Below are 19,591 nucleotides of genomic sequence, written 5' to 3' on the forward strand. Positions count from 1 at the left end.
AGGGGAAGGGAGGGAGGGAGGAAGGCTTAGGGTTTCACTGCTCTGGGTTAGCCTTGAGCTGTGGGTTATAAATCTGGTCCCTGGGGGTTCAGGGACAGAGAGCTGAGCAGCATGCAGGCCAGGGGGCTCCCCTCACGCTCTGCCCTGCTCAGAGCATGCCAGGGCTTCCTGAGCACTGCCCAGCAGCAGCAGCAGCAGCCTGCAACAGGAGCTCCCCGCAGCAGCCCTCGGCCCTATCCCGAGATTCCCTCCCCGGGGGACAACGGCTGGTTCAATCTGTATCACTTCTGGAGGGAGAATGGCCCACACAGAATCCATTACCACCATGTACAGAACTTCCAGAAGTATGGCCCAATTTATAGGTAAGCCTGTCTGCTCCCCCAAACCCCCAGCCCCTTCCCTTGCTCCCCATCCCTCGTGCCCTCACCCAGCCCTTCCTCTGTCAGTGGTCTGTCCCAGCCTCACCACTTCCATCTTCTGATTTAACTTCACAAACTTGGTGGAAAAGGAATATTTTCAACACACTGGCTCCGGTTCCACGGCTGTTTTGTGCTTCCCAGCACCTCTCAGAGCCTTACCTTTTCATGCCATCTTCCACAACCTATTGGGGAGTCTCTATTCTCCATGCCCTTTGGGGGAGTCTCTTGTTGTTTTTTCCAGGCCTAGGGTGGGTACTGGGGGGGAGAAAGTCAGGGCTCCCCAGTTCCTAGATTTGCAGGGGATGAAAGTGGAGCACAGCCTGCTGACTGTCTCCCTCCCACTCCGATGACAACACCTGGGCAGGTGAGAGAAGGCGTCCCAGATTCCTTGCTACCTGCTCACCTAGCTGGACCCCTGTCCTGCTGGGCGTCAACCTCACCTTTGATCCTGGGGCAGGTGCACAGGTTCCTGACTTTCCCAAACACCTGTTAGCTTTGAGGAGGTGGAAGAGGATGGTTAGACTTTGCCCCCACCGGACCCCGAAGTCCCCAGAGGTTGCGCTGCCCTCACCTTAGCGGTGTTCTGCGTGGGGTGCACCTGCAATCTCTGGCACAGGGACAAGAGGTGGGAGGAGGCAGCTCCCGGGTGCAAATGGTACTTTAAGGAATGGGTCTACACATGGAGACTTCTAGAATCTTCTGATCCGTAGTCAGACGCGTTATCCATTGCGCCACTGGCCCCGTGTTACATGGAGACTTCTAATGAGAGGATGGGCATGACTGGGGGGCCGGGGGAAGGCCAGCAGTGGCTCTTCCCCCTCCTTTTTTTTTCCCCACACCCCACTCCCCCATCACCCCAGGGTGGGATTTTTGAAAAGTCTGTCCTTCTAAGCTCTGCCCTTTTCCCTTCCCCAGGCCGTCCCAAGCACCTTTCTCCTACCGTGGTTACGGTTGCTCCTCCTCTTCCCCGCCTCCCTCTTTCCTGTGATCTGAGTCATTATCAGCTTTGTCCTTGGGGGACAGGACAGGGAGGGGATGGGAGTTGGTGTGTTTTCTCCCATTTTACGGATTGGCAGGTTGAGGTTTAAAAGGAGGAGGGATTTGCTGAGGTCACTCAGCAGGACACAGAATGTCCTAAGGGCGTACCGGGGACAGTCTGGAAATGATGTACGTGTGAGCAAAGCAAGGCATTCACAATATAGCCTCTGGGTATTCTCCCGTGAGAGCAAGGCTGCTTCCGCTCCCTGGGGAGCTGCTAGGATGTGTGAGTAAACACCGCTGTTGCATTGGTTCCACACCCCAACGATCACATCTGAGTACACAGGGGGGCTTCCAAAAGATCCTGGAAAGTGGACTTGGGACTGGCATTGTGGCATAGCAAGCTAGGCCTCTGCCCACAGTGCTAGCACTTCAAGTCCTGGCTGCTCCATTTCCCATCAAGCTCCCTATTAATGGCCTAGAAAAGCAGTGGGGAACGGCCCAAGTGCTTGAGCCCCTACATCCACGGAGGAGACCAGGAAGAGGCTCCTGACCCCTAGCTTTGGATCAGCCCAGCTGCAGCCGTTAGAGACATTTGGGGAGTGAGCCAGGGGGCAGGTCATCTCTTTCTCTCTGTCTCTTCTTTCTCTGTAACTCTGTCTTTCAAATAAAAATCAGCAAATTACTGGAAAAAAAAAAAGACAAGTTTATTCTGGTGCAAGATATTTTGAAATCATACATAGGAGGGGTCTTCGTGGACATTGCATAAGATGAGACAAATATGCATGGATTTTAAAGTAGTTTTTTGGTATTCCATTTTAATTCCATTTTTCCATGAACTTTTTTTTTTTTTAAAGAATTTGTTCATTTATTTGAAAAGCAGAGTTACAGAGAAAAAGAGAGATCTTCCATCTGCTAATTCATTTCCCAGATGGCCACAATTCCCCAGGCTGGGACAGGAGCCTGGAACTTCGTCTGGGTTTCCCATGGGAATGGCAGGGTCCTCCTATGGGATCCCAGTGTCACAGATGGCAGCTTAACTCACAGTGCCACAACGCTGGCCAGAACTTTCTAAAGCCCCTCATGTTAGATCTGCTGTGTGGAACTACAGCCATGGCCCAAAGACTTTTTTCCTCTTTTTTTTTTTTTTTCTAAGATTGTTCTGAGTGTACAGCAGGCTTCATGGTGGGCTCTAGGTCCTGGAGTAGGGGTGGGTAGGACTGGCAGCTCCAGGTCCCAGAGTGGGGGTAAGACTGGCAGGCCACTTCTCACCATCCTGTCTTCTCACAGGAGCTGCCAGCCTGCGTGGCAGCTGTGTTGGACTATTGCTTGGGCAGGGTTCCCAGAAGTGGCATTGAGAGTGTTAACAGCACATCAAGGACCATGCGAGCCAGGGTGGGGGTATGGAGCTGGTCACACAAGGACATTGGGGTTGGAGATGATCCCTAGGGGCTTTTTGCAGGAGGCCGTGGACAAGGGAGTGACTTGGAGAGGTTTCCCAAGCTTCGAGGAGTCAGTGGTGAAAACGGGGTTTGGAGAGAGAGAGACATACATATAAAGAAATATCTTTCATCCACTGGTTCACTCCCCAAATGGCTGCAGCTGGGTCAGCCTGAAGCCAGGAGCCAGGAGCTCCTTCCAGGTCTCCCATGTGCACGCTACTTCCCCAAATCATTAGCAGAGGCCTGGATCAGAAGTGACTCGTAGCGGCTAATGTCCTCGTCTTGCATGAGCCACTTCCCATCCAGCTCCCTGCTTGTGGCCTGGGAAAGCAGTCGAGGACGGCCCAAAGCATTGGGCCCCTGCACCTGTGTGGGAGACCTGGAAGAGGCTCCTGGCTCTGGAGGCTGAGGGCGCGACCTGCCAGGAGGTGAGGTGGGGGCGTGCGTGCAGCCTCCATCTGTCCTTCCATCTGAGGCTGGAGAGAAAAGGTGGGCAGTGGGGACGGGGGACGAGGGGAAGCCTCGCAGATGTGGACCGCAGGATGTGACTGCGTCCTGGGCTGGCCTCACAAAGGTTGTGTTTATGCATTCTGGAACAACCTGCTGAGCTCAGTGTCTTCTCTCCTCATTCCTCCCCCCCCCCCCCACCGTCCAGGGAGAAGTTGGGCAACGTGGAGTCTGTGTTCATCATTGACCCTGAAGATGTGGCCCTGCTGTTTAAGTCCGAAGGTTCCAGACCGGAGCGGTATCTCATCCCGCCCTGGGTCGCCTACCATGAGTACTACCAGAGGCCCCTGGGAGTCCTGTTTAAGTGAGTGGCAGCACTTGGGCCATTGGCCATCCTCTGTTGCTTTCCAAGGCACGTTAACAGGGAGCTGGATTGGAAGTAGAGCAGCCAGGACTCTTAACTGACGCTCCCATGTGGGATGCCGGCATCACAGGTAGCAGCTTAATCTACTGTGCCGCAATGCCAGCTCCCCAAGGATACATTTTTTAAAAAAAGTCCTTTTTACAAATTAGTGAATACTGGATAAAAAAGTGAGTACTGTGCTGGGGTGGAGGAAAAGCAGGTGGAGCCCGCAAGTGGGCAGTTCCCTGGATGGGGAGGGTGTCTGAGTGATGGTGTATTCCCAGTGTCCACCCCGCTCCCCGCTAAGAGATGAGGGATGGGAGTTACAATAACTATCATCAGAAAGCAGAGTGGAGGGAGCAGTTTCCAGAACCTTCTCTGGAATGCGGTTTGCCACAAACTGACTCCAGGTCCTGTACCAGGGATGCCCTCCCATCCCAGTGAACTCTGTGGGGTGCTTTGAGGTGCTGAAGAGGGGAGGGTCAGGGAAACTGCCATCGAGGGGCCCTGCAGTGACCACAGCAAGCAGCAGCAGGAGCAATGCAGCCCAGCCAGGTCCCAGATGGAGCAGCAGCCCCCTGCTGCTTTTCCCAGGGGGCTTGGTACCCAGCTCTGGGTGGCGGCTGGAGGGTGGGAGGTTTGCTCTGTTACATGGTAGGGGGCTGTGCTTTCTCAGGAAGTCCGAGGCCTGGAAGAAAGACCGAATGGCCCTGAACCAAGAGGTCATGGCCCCACAGGCTATCAAAAACTTTGTGCCCCTCCTGGAGGCCGTGTCCCAGGACTTCGTCCGGGTCTTGCACAAGCGCATTCAACGGGAGGATTCCGGGGCCTTCTCCGGAGATATCAGCCACGACCTGTTCCGCTTTGCTTTCGAGTGTAAGGGCCCCCCTGCGGGCACCTGCTGCTGGACTTAGGCCTGGGTGGAGGAGGGAGTGGGGTTCCATTCTTTTCCTGGAAGTCCCGCCCAGTGTGCTGTCCACCTTGTCTCCACTAGCCGGTTTGGGATCAAGTCCTTTCTCCTCTGGGTGGGGGAGACTATATTGATCCTGTCCTGGAAAGCCACATTCCCAGTGGCTCCATCCTCCATCCATTATAGATGGGAACTGTCCTGGGGGCAGTGGGCGTGGTGTAGTCCCAGCCGAGCCGGGGGGGCCCGTCCAGGCTCTTGTGGGTATATGGGGGTTGCGGGGAAAGACCTCCTCGGGGTCTTCTATGTGTTCCTCCATGGACCCCAGTGGCTGCCCCAAGAGTGAATTTTCTGAGCCCTGCTTCTTTAGCCCTGTGTCTTCCTGAGGGATGGAAGCCAAGGTGGGGTGCAGGAGCTGTGCTGGGGTGGGTTTGCAGGGAGCTCTGGGCTCCCCCATACCCATGCTCTTTACTGCAGCCATCACCAATGTCATGTTCGGGGAGCGCCTGGGGATGCTGGAAGAGACCGTGGACCCTGAGGCCCAGCGCTTCATCGATGCGGTCTACCAGATGTTCCACACCAGCGTGCCCATGCTCAGCCTGCCCCCCAGCCTCTTCCGCCTCTTCAGGACCAAGACCTGGAGGGAGCATGTGGCCGCATGGGATGTGATTTTCACCAAAGGTGAGCTCTTTCACACTCAGCCATAGCCTGAAAGGGCACAGGGAGGCTGGCTGAGTGGCACGGTCTGGTTCACCTTGGCTGGGAGTGGAGAAGCCACAGTTGGAAGCCCTGGGGACCTTGCTTTGTGACTTGTGAGGGCCTCTGGTGGGCACCAAGGGGGCACTGGGAGCCTGGTCTGGCAGTAGGGGCTGGCTCTTGGGGGAGGTTGAGGGTGATAGAATCTTCTGGAGGAAAAGGTGGGGAAGACAGCTTTTCAGAGGCGTTCTGGGTGAAGGGTTGGTGAGGTTGGTAAATTGAGAAGGCTTGGGGAGTGACTCCTGTCTCTAGTTTGCACAATAGGGTAATAGCATGTACCCCAGCACACAGGGTGGTTAAGAATTAAACAGAGCAGATAGGAAGGGCTCGCCCGGGGCTGGCTTTCCTCCTCCCACCCCTCCACCTGAGGGTGCGGGGCCCACTCTTGATTCTCCTGCTCCTACCTTCTCCCCACCCCCAGCTGACAAATACACGCAGAACTTCTACTGGGACCTGCGGCAGAGGAAGGAGCTTGGGAACAGCTACCGCGGCATCCTCTGCAACCTCGTGGGGAGCAGCAAGCTGTCCTTTGAGGACATCAAGGCCAATGTCACTGAGATGCTGGCTGGAGGTGTGGACACGGTGAGGGGCTGCTTTGCGCGGGACCAGGGAATCCCACCCATGGGAGAGGCCCCAGATTCATCAGCTGGGTTTGCTTTGGGGGAGAGAAGGAGAGACATCCCCCATTCAGCATGGGGGAGGCGATACGGGCTGGGTTGCAGGGGAGCAGGGAGGCTGCTGGGGTGTGCTGAGGGGTGGGGGCGCTTCCTGCCTGGTGCCAGTGCACCTGTGTGCTCCCCATCCCGGACAGTGAGAGTTTGTTAGTCAGCATTTTTGATGATGAATTGTGACATCAGCCCACAGATTATGAAAATGGAAGCGGTGTCCCTGAATGGCCTAGGGAGATCAGAGCTGCTGAGGGCAGTGCACACAGCCCTGGGGACTGGAGTCTCAGGGTGCCTCATTCCCTTAGCAGCTCTAGATAAGCCAGAATCCATAACAGAGATGCAGCCAGCAGTGTTGTTTTCTCTTGGGCTTAGGTGAGGACCATTATGGACCATACCCCACTCCAGTCTGAGCCCGGGGCACCCTGTCCGAGGGACTTGACAATAGTGGTTTCCTAGAAAGGCATAGTGGGGTCGGATTAAGTGTAGCCTACTTTGGCGTTGGAACTTGGTTACCGCTTTCAAGTGCTACCTGCAAGTGTAGCACAAGCTTTGAGAGACAGGGCTGGGGTATCCCTTTTCCGTAGCCATTAGCTAGGAACCCTGCCACCCTGCACCCCAGGGAATGGGGCTTCCACAATAACACAATAACACAATAACAGCCAAGGAAACAGCCACAGAATCTGGGCTCTTCTTTCCCAGTTCTTATGTGTGCAAGCCTTGGAAGTGGTCACGGGAAATGAATGTGACTGGGAAAAAGGGTCTCTTGTAAAAAGAGTCCTTGTATGCATGGTCTTTGCGAATTAGAAAAATAAAATAAAATATTTATTTATATGAAAGGGAGACTTAGAGAGAGAGAGAGAGAAGAAAGAGGAGGTGATAAAAGGAGATGAGACAAAAGAAAACATTTTCCATTCATTGGTTCACTTCCCAAATGGCTACAATGGCCAGAGCTGGACAGGGTTGAAGCCAGGAGCTTGGAACTCCACCTGGCTCTCCCACCTGCGTGCACCAAGGACTCAGGCCATCTTCCACTGCTTCCCCAGGCACATTAACAGGGGGCTGCACCGGCAGGGGAGCAGCTGGGACTCAAATCGTTGCAAACCGTTGCTCTTATGGGATGCCAGTATCACAGGTGGCAACAGCCCCAGGTTCATGTTCTTTTGTTTATCAAAATAAACTGATGGTTTAATTCCATTTCCCCACCAGCGTGGCAGCACCCCCTCCCGGGCACATTTACTACCTACATGGGGAAAGGGACTCTGTGAAGAGAAAGAGGCAGGGACTGATTTACAGCCTTCTGCTCCTGCAAGTAGCTTCCTGCAGCTGGAGCAGGAAGTGCATGCAGGGGATGGGAGGGGAGGGGGAGGCTGGAGGCTGAAGAACCTGCAGCCCATTGTAGAGGGGGAGTAGGAGCAGAGTGTCAGGCCAGGTCTTGGTCGCACTTTACCTGGGGTGCCCCGTGATGATGTAGAACTGAGACGGGAGGCTATGTGAACCTCTTGACCAAAACATAATCCTTGGAGATGTTGTGTCTGAAGCTGAGGACCCAGAAGGTGGCTGGGGACAGACAGACAGACGTGGGTGTTGCTGAGCCTTCTGTGGGGAGACAGGTGGGTTCCATGCAGAGTGAGGGCCACCCAGGGGAGACAGCCTTCTCAGAGCGTTACCTTTCACCTTGGCATTGAGGTTCCTGGAGACTGGGGCTGAGAGGACAGTGAGGAAAGACGGGTTCTCCGCCGTGAGAATACCGACTGTTTGAGACTGTAACGGTCCCGCCCGGTCTTCTGCATTCCCCCCGCCAGACGTCGATGACCCTGCAGTGGCACCTGTACGAGATGGGGCGCTGCCTTAGCGTGCAGGAGATGCTGCGGGCAGAGGTCCTTGCTGCCCGGCGCCAGGCCCAGGGAAACACAGCTGCGATGCTGCAGTTGGTGCCACTCCTCAAGGCCAGCATCAAGGAGACGTTGAGGCAAGTGCAGGCCCACCATACCTGCTGCCCTGCACCCTGGATGGGCATAGCCCTGGGGAGGAGGCTGGGTTGGGGGGGCAGAAATACAGCTATCCTTGGCTCCTGGAGGAGCCTTCAGCAGATGTGCATGGGGGAGGGGTGCGGCAGGGGGCATGGCCTGTGTCCAGGCCTGGGGCCAGTGGCTCCTGAACCCCATCTCCTTCAGGCTGCACCCCATCTCTGTGACACTGCAGAGATACCTCGTGAACGACCTGGTCCTTCGAGATTACCTCATACCAGCCAAGGTGGGCACAGTCAGGGGCCCCGGGGCACTGCCCAGATGCACAAGGCACTCCAAAGACCCCATGTTGATGGGTGAGGCTTGGGTCCAGGCTGTTGGTATCAGGTGGTCAGTGGCAGGGGTTGGGGGCATCCCTACATCGCTGGGTGCTGCGGCAGGGCCTCCCTCGGGCCTCTGCTCCTCTTTTCCTTCTATCTCCCACCCTTAGACGTTGGTGCAGGTGTCCAACTATGCCATGGGCCGAGAACCCAGCTTCTTTGACAACCCAGAGAAGTTTGACCCCTCCCGATGGCTAAGCAACGACAAGACCATTACCCACTTCCGGAACCTGGGCTTCGGCTGGGGCCTGCGCCAGTGCCTGGGCCGGCGGATCGCGGAGACGGAGATGAGCCTCTTCCTCATCCACGTGAGTCTGGCATGCTGGCACCAATCACTCCTCAACGTGGGGCCCAAGCCTGGGGTGCGTGGGCTGCATCCCTCTGTCTTCAATTCCAGCCCTGGCCTGATCCTGGTTCCCTGCTGCCAGCTTGTCCAGCAGCTCACAGCTGGCACCTACCCTCTCCTACTCCCTGCCAGAAGTGGTGACAGGAAGGGAGTGGGGCTTAAGATCAAGTTCCAAGTACCGTATGCAGGGCTGAAAGGGGTATCTGTAATCCTCACCCAAGTCTCATCCAGCAGGCCTGGCCCCAGGGGTGGGACCCTGTTCCTCCTGCCTCAGCCTAAACCCCCTCCCACCACCTTCTTCAGATGCTGGAGAACTTCAAAATTGAACTCCAACAGCTCAGTGATGTGGGTACCAAGTTCAGCCTCATCCTGGTGCCGGAAAAGCCCATCTTCTTAACTTTCCGGCCTCTTAAAGAGGACACCCCTGCCGTGTGACGGGCAGGGAAAGCCCCACCTCCACCCTGCTGCTCTCTCTCTCCTTTTGCCGAGGCAATAAAACAGCTGCAAACCACATGGAAGGTCTTCACTCCCCTGGGATTCTTGGGGTGCTGGTACCCCAGGGCAGACTCAGGGGACCTCAGGACTGACCATCCAGGCTCCCTGGGATCTCTCAGGAGGGCCTGGGAGGGACAGGGGGCCTGGGAGCAGCCAACAAAGAGGCAGGTGGACCCCTGCTGCGGGAATGGGGAGAGCTGCTTGGCTGCACACCGGAGTGGGAGTCGCAATGGGGTCGTGAGGACATCCTACAGCCTGAGCGTGAGTGTGAGGCCACTGACCACGGGTACCAAGGCCAGCAGGTTTCCGCTTATCCTTCACCCCTCATGCCTGGTCCACCTCAGGGACCTCTGCTTCATGTTCTTGTGTGTGGCCCCTTGTTCATGCCCTGGGCTGCTGGCAGTGGCCTGCAGTAGTGTGGGAATGTTCCAGTGTCAGCCTTCTTGTCAATTTCCTGGCTTTTAGATGACCTGAGCACCAGCACAGGCCTGGCCCTCCCTGGCCCTTGGCTGGCCGAATCCAAGGCACAGGAAGGCTGCAACTCTTTCCATTCCCCGTGGAAGGACAATGTTCGGGGCAGGTGGAGAACTGCAGCCTGCCTCCTGTCTCCTCCTGGCTGCTGTCCCGCCACCTCCCGGTCCTCTGGGCTGTTTGCGATGCTCCTGGCCCTGGGAGGAGGGACAGTAGGAAGACAAGGTGGTAGCTGACCCAGGGCTCCATGCTCCAGGAAAGAGTCAGATGCTCTTGCGTTCCAGGGTTTATTAAGTCACAGGGTGGCGGGGGGCGGGGGGTGGCTACAGCTGGGCTGGGATGGAGGGCTCAGGACTGCTGGACATCCGGGGCTGTGTTGAGTTTCGTGTCTGAGGCCAGGGGACGAACCTCCAGCTGTGACGGCCTCTGGGGGTCCTTGGAGTGGACAGAGGTATTCCGGGGCTGCAAGGTGAGAAGACGGAGTGCCACATGCCACGCCTCCCCCCTCCCCCGCTCCAAACTGGTCAGGCCTGGCAGGTTCCCAAACCCAGGGGGCCCTGACTTCTCAGGAGATGTCCACAGTGCCCAGTGGTGTGCCCCTGTCTGTCCCCTTGCCCTTTGGAGGGGAGCCACCACGCACACCTGGGGCCATGAGTAAGGTGCAGCCGGCTGAGAGAGATAGTATCCTGGCCTTTGATTTGGGAGACCTTGGGCTGGGCGTAGGGGGCAGTCGTGAACCCCTTTGGTCTTGGGCAGGGGGCTGTGTGGAACCATCTATGGCTGTGCAGTCCAGGGGCTGGGGGCCACAGGCTGCCTGTGGGAGCACCCAAGATGCCCATGTGGGCTGCCTGTAACCAGAGCCACCTCTTTCCGGCCTCTCAGGGTCACAGGCGGCTTTGGCTTAGCAAGGGTGGTGACAGAGCAAGACCCAGAGTGGCCCCTGCTCAGTTTTTCTCAGTGTCCTGTGGCTTGAGGGGTAAGGTGGGCCAGGAGGGTGCTGCTCCCACAGAGGGCTGACTCACAGGGGGATCCAGGATGATGGAGCCAGAGGGGTGGACGAAGCCGTGGTCCTGCTCCTGCAGCCGTATGGCCAAGTCTTGCTTCTCACGTCCCCAGCGCTGAGCTGAATCTTCCAGCTACAAGCAGAGGCGGGACAACTGGGACAGTGGGTAGCAAGGGGCCTGTCCCTTGAGGGGCAGGAAAAAGCAGGCCGGTGCCTGTTTTCTGGGTGGACAGCGAAGCTCTGGGAAGTGTGGCTTTGATCTTCCCAAGATGTCAAAGGGTAATAGGGGAAGGGAGGGCACACATTAGAGCTGCTACCCGAGACACAAGTGGAACTTTGTGCATTGCAGCAACACACTGAGCCCAATGTCCTGATACACAGGACACTGCCCCTGCTCACACACTGAGCCCTGAGCCTGCTCACACCCTGAGCCCTGAGCCTGCTCACACCCTGAGCCCTGAGCCTGCTCACACACTAGGCCTGGCCTGCTCACACCCTGAGCCCTGAGCCCTGAGCCTGCTCACACACCGAGCCCTGAGCCTGCTCACACACTGAGCCCTGAGCCAGCTCACACACTGAGCCCTGAGCCTGCTCACACCCTGAGCCCTGAGCCTGCTCACACACTGAGCCCTGAGCCTGCTCACACCCTGAGCCCTGAGCCTGCTCACACCCTGAGCCCTGAGCCTGCTCACACAGTAGGCCTGGCCTGCTCACACCCTGAGCCCTGAGCCTGCTCACACACTGAGCCCTGAGCCAGCTCACACACTGAGCCCTGAGCCTGCTCACACCCTGAGCCCTGAGCCTGCTCACACACTGAGCCCTGAGCCAGCTCACACCCTGAGCCCTGAGCCTGCTCACACCCTGAGCCCTGAGCCTGCTCACACACTAGGCCTGGCCTGCTCACACACTGAGCCCTGAGCCTGCTCACACACTGAGCCCTGAGCCTGCTCACACCCTGAGCCCTGAGCCTGCTCACACACTGAACCCTACTTACACACTGAGCCTGAACACTGCTCACACACTGAACCCTGAGCCTGCTTGCACACTGAGCACTGAGCCTGCTCACACCCTGAACCCTACTTACACACTGAGCCTGAACACTGCTTACACACTGAACCCTGAGCCTGCTCACACCCTGAGCCCTGTCCCTGCTCACACCCTGAGCCCTGAGCCTGCTCACACCCTGAGCCCTGAGCCAGCTCACATCCTGAGCTTGGACCCTGCTCACACATTGATCCCTGACCCTGACACTGTCCCGGGTGAGCCTAGCCCAGCCCAGCCTGGTGAATCTCTGAGCTTCACGCACCTCTTTCTCCAGGGACAGGATCCGGCTCTGAGCGCGCTCTAGCTTGGCCAGCAGGTTAAACTTGTCTGAGCTGCCGGACAGGAGGTCCTATGGGCAAAGCTGTTGCTTACACAGGGCCAGCCCATGTGAGCTGGGGCAGCCCGGGGGCTGTGGCCAGACTCAGCTTCCCACCCCCCCCCCCCCCCCCCCCCCCCGGCATTGCAGTTCCATCTATCACTGTGGAACCTGCCCTGGAGTCTGTATGGAGCACAGAGGGCCTGAGGGCCTGGCGGAGTGAGGACCGTGCAGCACGCCTCTCCTCTGTAAGCTGCATGTGGCCATCAGGTGTGACCCCAGGTGGGGTTCACCCCTGGAGGGTGCAGGGAGTCTGTGCTGAAATCCACAGAGCAGGCACGGGGGCCCTTTTCCTTAATCCCAAATGCTCTGCTCACAGGTGCACGCTAAGCTGGGGGCAGGACACGGCAGGTATCTGGGACAGCCTCAGAAGGGATGTGGGGCTCGGGGACACCCACCTGCACAGGCAGGGTTTCTGTGCCCGTGGGGTAGCCCGCACCAGCCGTCTCACGCAGCCTCTGTCCCAAATCTCCTGCTCCCAGCTCCCCGGGGTCCACCTGGGATGGGGGAGAAGGGGCTCTCCAAGGCTGCTCTCCCCTCAGCCTCACCAGGAAATGCACCCAGTGGGGGGTTTCGACATGCTTTGTGTGGGTCTAGATAGAGGCTAGTGAGGAGGAGTGGAGGGGTTAGGGATCAGGGGAAAGAGCGAGTGAAGAGCCCAGGCCACAGTGGAAACCTGGTTGTGCATGTGCTGACCAGCTCAGGCGACCACCGGCATGGTCACGGCCACGGCCTCAGCTCTTACCGGCAGGGCCTGCTGCTGAAGGATGATGGGGGCCGACTGGTGCCTGGTTTTGTCCAGTTCAGCCCGCAGCCGCGAGTTCTCCGCCAGCAGCACTGAGTACATGTCCATCGGCCAGTTCTCTCCCTTCGAGCCCAGAGGATAGCCTGTGGTGGGAAGCTGGGGGCCGCCTGTGTGGCCAAGGGGTCCGTAAGGCAGGGTCTGGCCCCCTGTGTCTGCTCTGTGGATTTCAGCGCCCTCCTCTTTCTCTCACCTAGACGCAATCCCCCACCCCAACACAGCACCAGAGCTTTCCCCAAGGACCTGGCATGGCACTTGGCTAACATTGCCCAGAGAAGAAAATCATCCAAGTATCCGCTGGCTTTGTTAGGGGCAGGCTCTTCAAAGACCTAGAGGCTGGTGGCATGTTTCCAAAGGGTCCTGCTGAGGAAGCCCTAGCCTGGCTTTCGCATTGGAGACCCCCCATGCAAGTGCTTAGGGGCCCACGGTCCTGGGACTGAAAGACTCTGGAATGTTCCAGAAGGTTCTGGAAGGCCATCCATCCATCCTAGGAGGCCTGCTCCTCCTCTAGGATGGATGTGATAGGTGAGGAGTGTGAAAGCTGAGAAACCTAGCCCCTTCACTTACTCATGTTGGGCTTTTCCGGAAGCCTGCTCTGGGCCGGGGCCTCACTCCAGTCCCTCAGCTTCTGCTCCATCTTTTCAATCACCTGCCAGGCAGAGCACAGAACCTGTGCTGGCTGCTGGCTGGGTTGCTAGTGGTGGGGCAGGGTTGGAGGTGGACCCAGGCCTCCCATGGGGCAGGCCCATGGCGGGGCAGCCCACACCTGCCTTCTCCTGGTGCCGCACGATGTCTTCCAGCGCGTGCATCTTCTGCAGCTTGTCCTGGTATCGCTTCAGCAGCATGGCCTGTGGCTGTGGCACCTGCTGCTGGAGGAGCAGCTCCTTTTCTCGGTCGTTCTTCTGTAGGGAATCCCGAGAAGGGCACAGTGTGGGTACCTGGGTTCCACATTTGTCCAGGGATTCCTCCCTGCGGGCAGGGCCCACTGTTTCCCTGCACAACCCTACTCCGGGAACCCCAGCTCACTCAACTCGAATCAGCTCGTTCTGCAGCTGCTGCACCTTGTCCCGTAGCTTCTTCACATCCAGCTCCGTCAGTAGCAGCTTCTCCTTCATGGACACTGTGGGGGCGCGTGGTTGAGCGGGGAGAGGCCAGGGAAGGCGGCCTCCTGGCTCCGATCAGCAAAGTCAATGCCAACCAGGGCAACAGTGCCAACAGGTCTCTCCCAGCAGGCAGCATCCTCACCCAGACTCTGGGCTGCCTCTCCCGCGTAGTCCTGCTCCTCCTCAGCCTCCTGCTGGGCCAGCTGGCTCCGCAGCCTGCGGTTCTCCCCCTCCAGGAGGCTGGCCTGTTTCCGCAGCGACAGGATGTCCTCTGCCATCCTCTGCAAGGCTCGCCGGTAGTTGTTCATCTCCTGGGGTATCCCGGAGTCCAGGGCTGAGCCTGCTGTGCCACAGGGGGTGCCCCTTTCCCCCCGACACACACTCAGAAGTCCCATGGAGCAGCAGCCAGAGGCCAGTGCGCATGACCTGAGTCTCCCAGTCTGTGTGACTCCCCGACAGCGGTGGCTGTGGTGCAGCCCCTCGCCCTTGTCAGCGAAGTCAGCTCCCCTGATTTGTTCTTGTTTCCCTGGTCCCAGCCCAGCACACCAAGCCTCAGCAGCCAAACAGAGCTTGGGGATGGGCTGGGCCTGCCGAATTTGGCAGAATCACAGTTGCATCCTAAGACCCCCAGCAGCAGCCCCCTCCCAGCCAGTCCAACAGTGAGGAGGGGGTCATAAAATGCATCTGGGACACCCAGAGCAGGACTCGGGGTCAAGGTCAGGGTCTGGCTGCCTGATGAGGATGCTAGGTCAGGGGTCACCAACTCACCGAACATTCACTATTCTGTTGTAGGTATTTTAAAATTTTACTTATTTCACACACAGAATTCCTAGCCACTGGGTCTCCCACCCGCGTGGCGGGGGCCCCAAGGCCTTGAACCATCACCTGAGGCCTCCCAGGGCATGCATCATCAGAGAACAGGAGCAGAACTGGAAGTCAGACCCAGGCCCTGTGACACACGTGTGTGGGGGTGTCCCAAGCTGGGTCAGGACAGCCTCCTTTGATCCCTGGAGCAGGGGCAGAGCACCTGTGACTATCCCTGTTTTATTGAAGAGGAAAGCAAGGTGGGAAAATCCGTCCAGTGCCAACACCAACGCCTGGTAGAGCCAGCGTGCGCGTACAATCTGTGCCAGAAGACCTCACGGTGCATCGAGACATGCCCAAGGTCCCAAGATAGACAAAAACAATTGGTGCCTTCCACTCTGCCCATGTGCAAACCCGGGGCATCGTCGGCTGGGTCGATACACTTTTGTCTCATTGGAAATTCCCTACTGGGGCTGGTGTGGTAGCACTGTAGGTTCAGCCGTCACTTGTAACGTGGGTTTGAATCCCGGCTGTTCTACTTCCGATCCAGCTCTTCCTGCTAATGTACCCAGGAAAGCAGTGGAGGATGGCTCAGGTGGTTAGGCCCCTGCCACCCATGTGGGAGACTCAGGATGGAGTTCTTGGCTCCTGGCTTAAATCTGGTCCAGACCTGGATAGTATGACCTTTTGAGGGAGTGAACCAGTACATGGAACATCCTGTCTCTGTTTTTCAAATAAATAAGCCTTAACAGAAACTCCCTATGGCTATTTAGAAAAAAAAACCAGGGCAGTTCCCTCAAACAGCACAAAAAGTAGCCCATACAGCCAGACGGAAGGAGCTGGAGGGAGGAGGAGGAAGCAGGTGGATCCAGGTGAAGGGAGAGGTGAGTTAGTGGGGCCTTGGTGGCCTTTTTGAGGGAGAGATCTCATGGCCGAGCCCCCTGAAAAAGCCGAGCTGCGCCCCTGCCCCCAGTGGGGCCTATGCTACCTGGACTGGTGGTCTAGCTTCCCCCGGGGGGAACAGCCCTCTCCCTGTTGCACTGGCTTCCAAGAAGGGGGACCCTGGCAAGCAGGACACTACTTGTCACCTGCCATTGTCCAGCACTCTTGGCTGGATTGCCTCTAACCAATGCCAGGGCCAGCCCCTGGAGCTCCCGTCCTGGCTCCTGCAGCCTGCCCGCCTGGTGCCCCCACCCAGCTGTTGCTGTGAGACTGGGCTGGGAGACCACCCATATGTGGTGGGGAGTGCTTGGGTCAGAAGCCCACTGCACCATGACACGCCATGTGGGCTGTACTGCTTCCCCCCACACTTCCTGGGGCTCAGACCCCTGCCCACACCAGACAGGTCCAATTAGGAGGCAGTATTCTTGGTCCATCTTATTCTCAACGGCTGCTTCAGTCGACAAACAGAGTAGACCCTTCCCTGCCAGGGCCCCTGTGTGCTCTGATTCTGCCCATGCCCAGTGGGCTTCTGGGGTTTGGCAGGGGCACAAGGCCTTGTTTTTGCAAAGAAAATTTGTCTCCTTTCTCTCTCTCCTCCACTCTTCTCCCAGTGACACAAATGGGTTTCTTGGCTCCTAGGGTTATCCCCTTGGGAAATCTACATGCAGACACAGAAATGCACACACAGGCACCCACACACATACTCAGGCATGATACAATGCACACACACACGGTGCACAATACAAGCATGCATGTGCACACACATAAGGCACACACACATGTACACGTGAACATGCCTACACGCACACATGTGGTCCAAGGATGCTTACTGCCCCGCAGCTGGCAGCTTTCTCGCCTGGTTGGGATCTGCAGTCAGAGACTGGCCAAGACAAAGCCCTGTCCTGCTGTGGGATGTGATGAGGGCCTGTGGCAAATGAACACGCCCCCATCTGTCTCTGGGATGTGTATGGGGTCATCCCCTGGGACCCCTCACGCCCTCTTCTCATGCAGAGGCTTAACTCTTCACCTTACTGTGGTTCAACCCAGCAGCAGACCAGGGGTGGGCACGCTATGGACAGAGAGAGACAGCAGGACACAGGACAAGGCAGAAGGTCACGGGGTGCGCTGGCCCCTGGGGAGGGGAGCCCCTGATCACCATGCAGAAGGGCAGTGGGTTCTTATGGCTTCTACCCCCTCTCCTCCAATGCCAGCCCTGCTGACTTTCCATTAGCCTGCCTGCTCCCTCAGAGCCGGGGCCTCCCCAGGGGCTGCCAGGGACCTTGGCCGGGCTCCTCTGCTCCCAGGCGCTGCCACAATCCCTTGATCTAAGGCCACAGGAGCCCGCCCTGAACAGGACCTTGGGCCACACAGCTGAGCTGGGAGGCCTGGAGGCAGCAGCCCTGACCTCTTCCCACAGCCGCAGCTGAGCTGCCCCAGGGCCACGCTGTGCGTCACAGTCCAGCCTTGAGCACGCAGGGAACACTATGTCCCAGATTCTCCTGCTATCCTGGCCACTCTGCCGTGGGCTCCTGGTCTCCTGGAGTCACCAGGCTGGTGGGGGCAGGCTCCAGAGCCACTGTGCCTTGCCCTGAGGGACCCCCACACCTACAGCCCTGGGTACTCTTACCCTCAGAGCCTGCTAACATGGAAAAGATTGGGTGATCCCAGGTCCATATCTTTCCAGGGCCATTCTCTGAGCCTCAGTGTTCCCATCTGTGCAATGGGCACAGCACTGCACTCAGTTCCTGGGGGGGTCTGCCCACAAAACACCATTCCCAGAGCTACCTTGCAGGCATTTTGATTATTTTAAAAGGGGCTGCTGCCATGGCATAGCTCACCTAGCCTCCACCTGCAGCACAGGCATCCCATATGGATGTCAGTTCAAGTTCTGGCTGCTCTACTTCCGATCCAGCTCCCTGCAAATGTACCAGGAAAAGCAGTGGAAGACGGCCCAAGTTCTTGGGCCTCTGTCCCCATGTGGGAGCCCTGGGGAAGCTCCTTAACTGGCTCAGCTCCGACTGTTGCAGTCATTTGGGGACTGAACCAGCAAATGAAAGATGTCTGTTTCTCTCTCTTTCTGTAAATCTACCTCTCAAATAAAAAAAAAAAAACTTTAAAAAGTTTTAATAACTTCATCATCTAAATTTTGACATTCTTTGTTCTTTTTCATAATTTTCATATCTTTGCTATAGTTTACAAGGGGTTTCTTCTTTAAAGATTGATTTATTTTTATTGGAAAGGCAGATTTACACAAAAAGGGAGACAGAATGATCTTCTGTTTGCTGGTTCACTCCCCAAGTGGCCACAATGGCTGGAGATAAGTCGACCCGAAGCCAGGAGCCAGGAGCCTCTTCCAGGTCTCCCACGCAGGTGCAGGGTCCCAAGGCTTTGGGCCGTCCTTTACTGCTTTCCCAGGCCACAGGCAGGGAGCTGGATGGGAAGTGGAACAGCAGGAACACAAACAGGTGCCAATATGGGATCCCCGGCGTGCGCAAGACAAAGGTTTAGCTGCTGGGTCATTGCGCCGGGTCCAATTCTACTTTACAATGTTTTAAAATTATACTTTGCTTATTTAAAAGGGAGAAAGAGTGAAAAAACAATTCTTCTTTCTGCTGGGTCGCTCCAACACGAGCTGCTTCCCAAGGCCGCATGAGCAGAGAGCTGGGACTTGAACCTGGGCCTCTGATACTGGAATGGCAGAATCCTAAGCAGCAGCTCAGCGGCTGGGCCACACGCCGGGCCCCAGGTTCTGGGTTGGCATCTGGTGTCCTGTATACCTTGTCATACAGGTGGGGAAACTGAGGCAGGAAGTCTTGTGTTTGCAGGAGACCAAGTTGCAAAGCCCATGCAGGAAGCACTAGGGCCACTAGGCGTCAGGCCTGTGCAAAGGCGCACAGGGGAGCCTGAGGTGGCTTCTCCTGGGCACTCAGGAGGTGGTAGGAAGTGGGGGTGGCAGAGCAGGCCAGGTCAGGCCAGGGGGTTGGGAGACTTCCCAGAGGTGACTGAGCTATAGCTTGCAGGACAAATGGGCCCCCTAGCAGGTCTCCAGGTGGCGGGGATGCCCCAGGGAGTGGGCAGAAGAAACTGGTCAGGAGGGAGATAGGACTGTTAGATGTGACACACCGGCAAGGTGCCTAGTTAGATCTTGGCACCCCCCCACACACACACACCTTCCCACTAGGGAGAAACCCAGAAGGAGCTTCAGGCTCCCAGCTTCAGCCTGGTCCAGCTGGCGTAGGGCTTAGGGAGTGACCCAGCAGAAGGGAGATCTGCGTCTCAAACACACTAAAGAGACATGGAAAATCCAGCTTCTTCGGGCACTTGAGAGATGGGGGAGACCGTAGGAGCTGAGGAGCTGGGGATGGGGACAGGTGGAGCATCTCCACCAAGTGGTGCTGAGGATGGTGGATGCAAAGTCAAGGACAGGCCTGTGACGGGAGGGGAACCCGTGCAATTGGAGACTGCGGTGGAGCCAGCCAAGCGCTCAGGGGCAGAAGAGCAGGGGTGTGGCTGGGGGGATCTGAGGGACTGCAGGGATGGGAGAAAGGTCTATCACCTGCCCCCCACGAGAGTTTCCTGGGTGTTTGCTTTTGTACACTCAGGTCCACACTCTCGTTTTGCTCAGTGGCATTGCTGTCTGTCCGTCAGCCTGGCCTGCTGACCTTGGCCAGCGCTCTGAGAGCCAGGCCGCCCTGCAGCAGGGGCAGAGGTAGCTGTCGATGCAGGTTCAGGGCAGGGAAGGAGAAAGGAGAGGCAGGTGTGCAGGACACAATCTATGGGTGGCATGGGTTGGGACAGCGGTGGAGGGGGAAGGGGGCAGATGCAGATCAGGTGCCTG

At 57.4% G+C, this 19,591-nt stretch overlaps 2 protein-coding genes across 2 annotated transcripts in view; one reads left to right on the plus strand and one right to left on the minus strand.

Moving 5' to 3' along the window:
• The first annotated feature begins 111 nt into the window (after positions 1-111).
• Positions 112-9,221, plus strand: LOC121149194 (cholesterol side-chain cleavage enzyme, mitochondrial). Its single transcript, XM_040969673.1, has 9 exons — positions 112-362; positions 3,495-3,650; positions 4,366-4,565; positions 5,074-5,277; positions 5,774-5,934; positions 7,823-7,989; positions 8,195-8,273; positions 8,478-8,675; positions 9,017-9,221. The coding sequence occupies exons 1-9, from the start codon at positions 112-114 to the stop codon at positions 9,146-9,148; spliced, it is 1,548 nt and encodes a 515-aa protein (XP_040825607.1). The 3' UTR covers positions 9,149-9,221.
• Positions 9,222-10,027: 806 nt separating this feature from the next.
• The window catches only part of CCDC33 (coiled-coil domain containing 33), a 72,190-nt gene continuing 62,626 nt past the window's right edge, over positions 10,028-19,591 (minus strand). Inside the window, exons 14-21 of the mRNA XM_040968479.1 lie at positions 14,150-14,318; positions 13,936-14,024; positions 13,675-13,806; positions 13,476-13,553; positions 12,848-13,018; positions 11,989-12,075; positions 10,679-10,815; positions 10,028-10,121 (exon numbers count right to left, since the gene is read on the minus strand). Of these exons, the coding sequence (XP_040824413.1) occupies positions 10,028-10,121; positions 10,679-10,815; positions 11,989-12,075; positions 12,848-13,018; positions 13,476-13,553; positions 13,675-13,806; positions 13,936-14,024; positions 14,150-14,318 (957 nt within the window). The remainder of the gene's footprint in view (positions 10,122-10,678; positions 10,816-11,988; positions 12,076-12,847; positions 13,019-13,475; positions 13,554-13,674; positions 13,807-13,935; positions 14,025-14,149; positions 14,319-19,591) is intronic.

Source organism: Ochotona curzoniae, unplaced genomic scaffold (assembly GCF_017591425.1).
Source record: "Ochotona curzoniae isolate NIBS_2020 unplaced genomic scaffold, NIBS_Ocur_1.0 scaffold_4701, whole genome shotgun sequence".
Lineage (NCBI taxonomy): Eukaryota > Metazoa > Chordata > Mammalia > Lagomorpha > Ochotonidae > Ochotona > Ochotona curzoniae.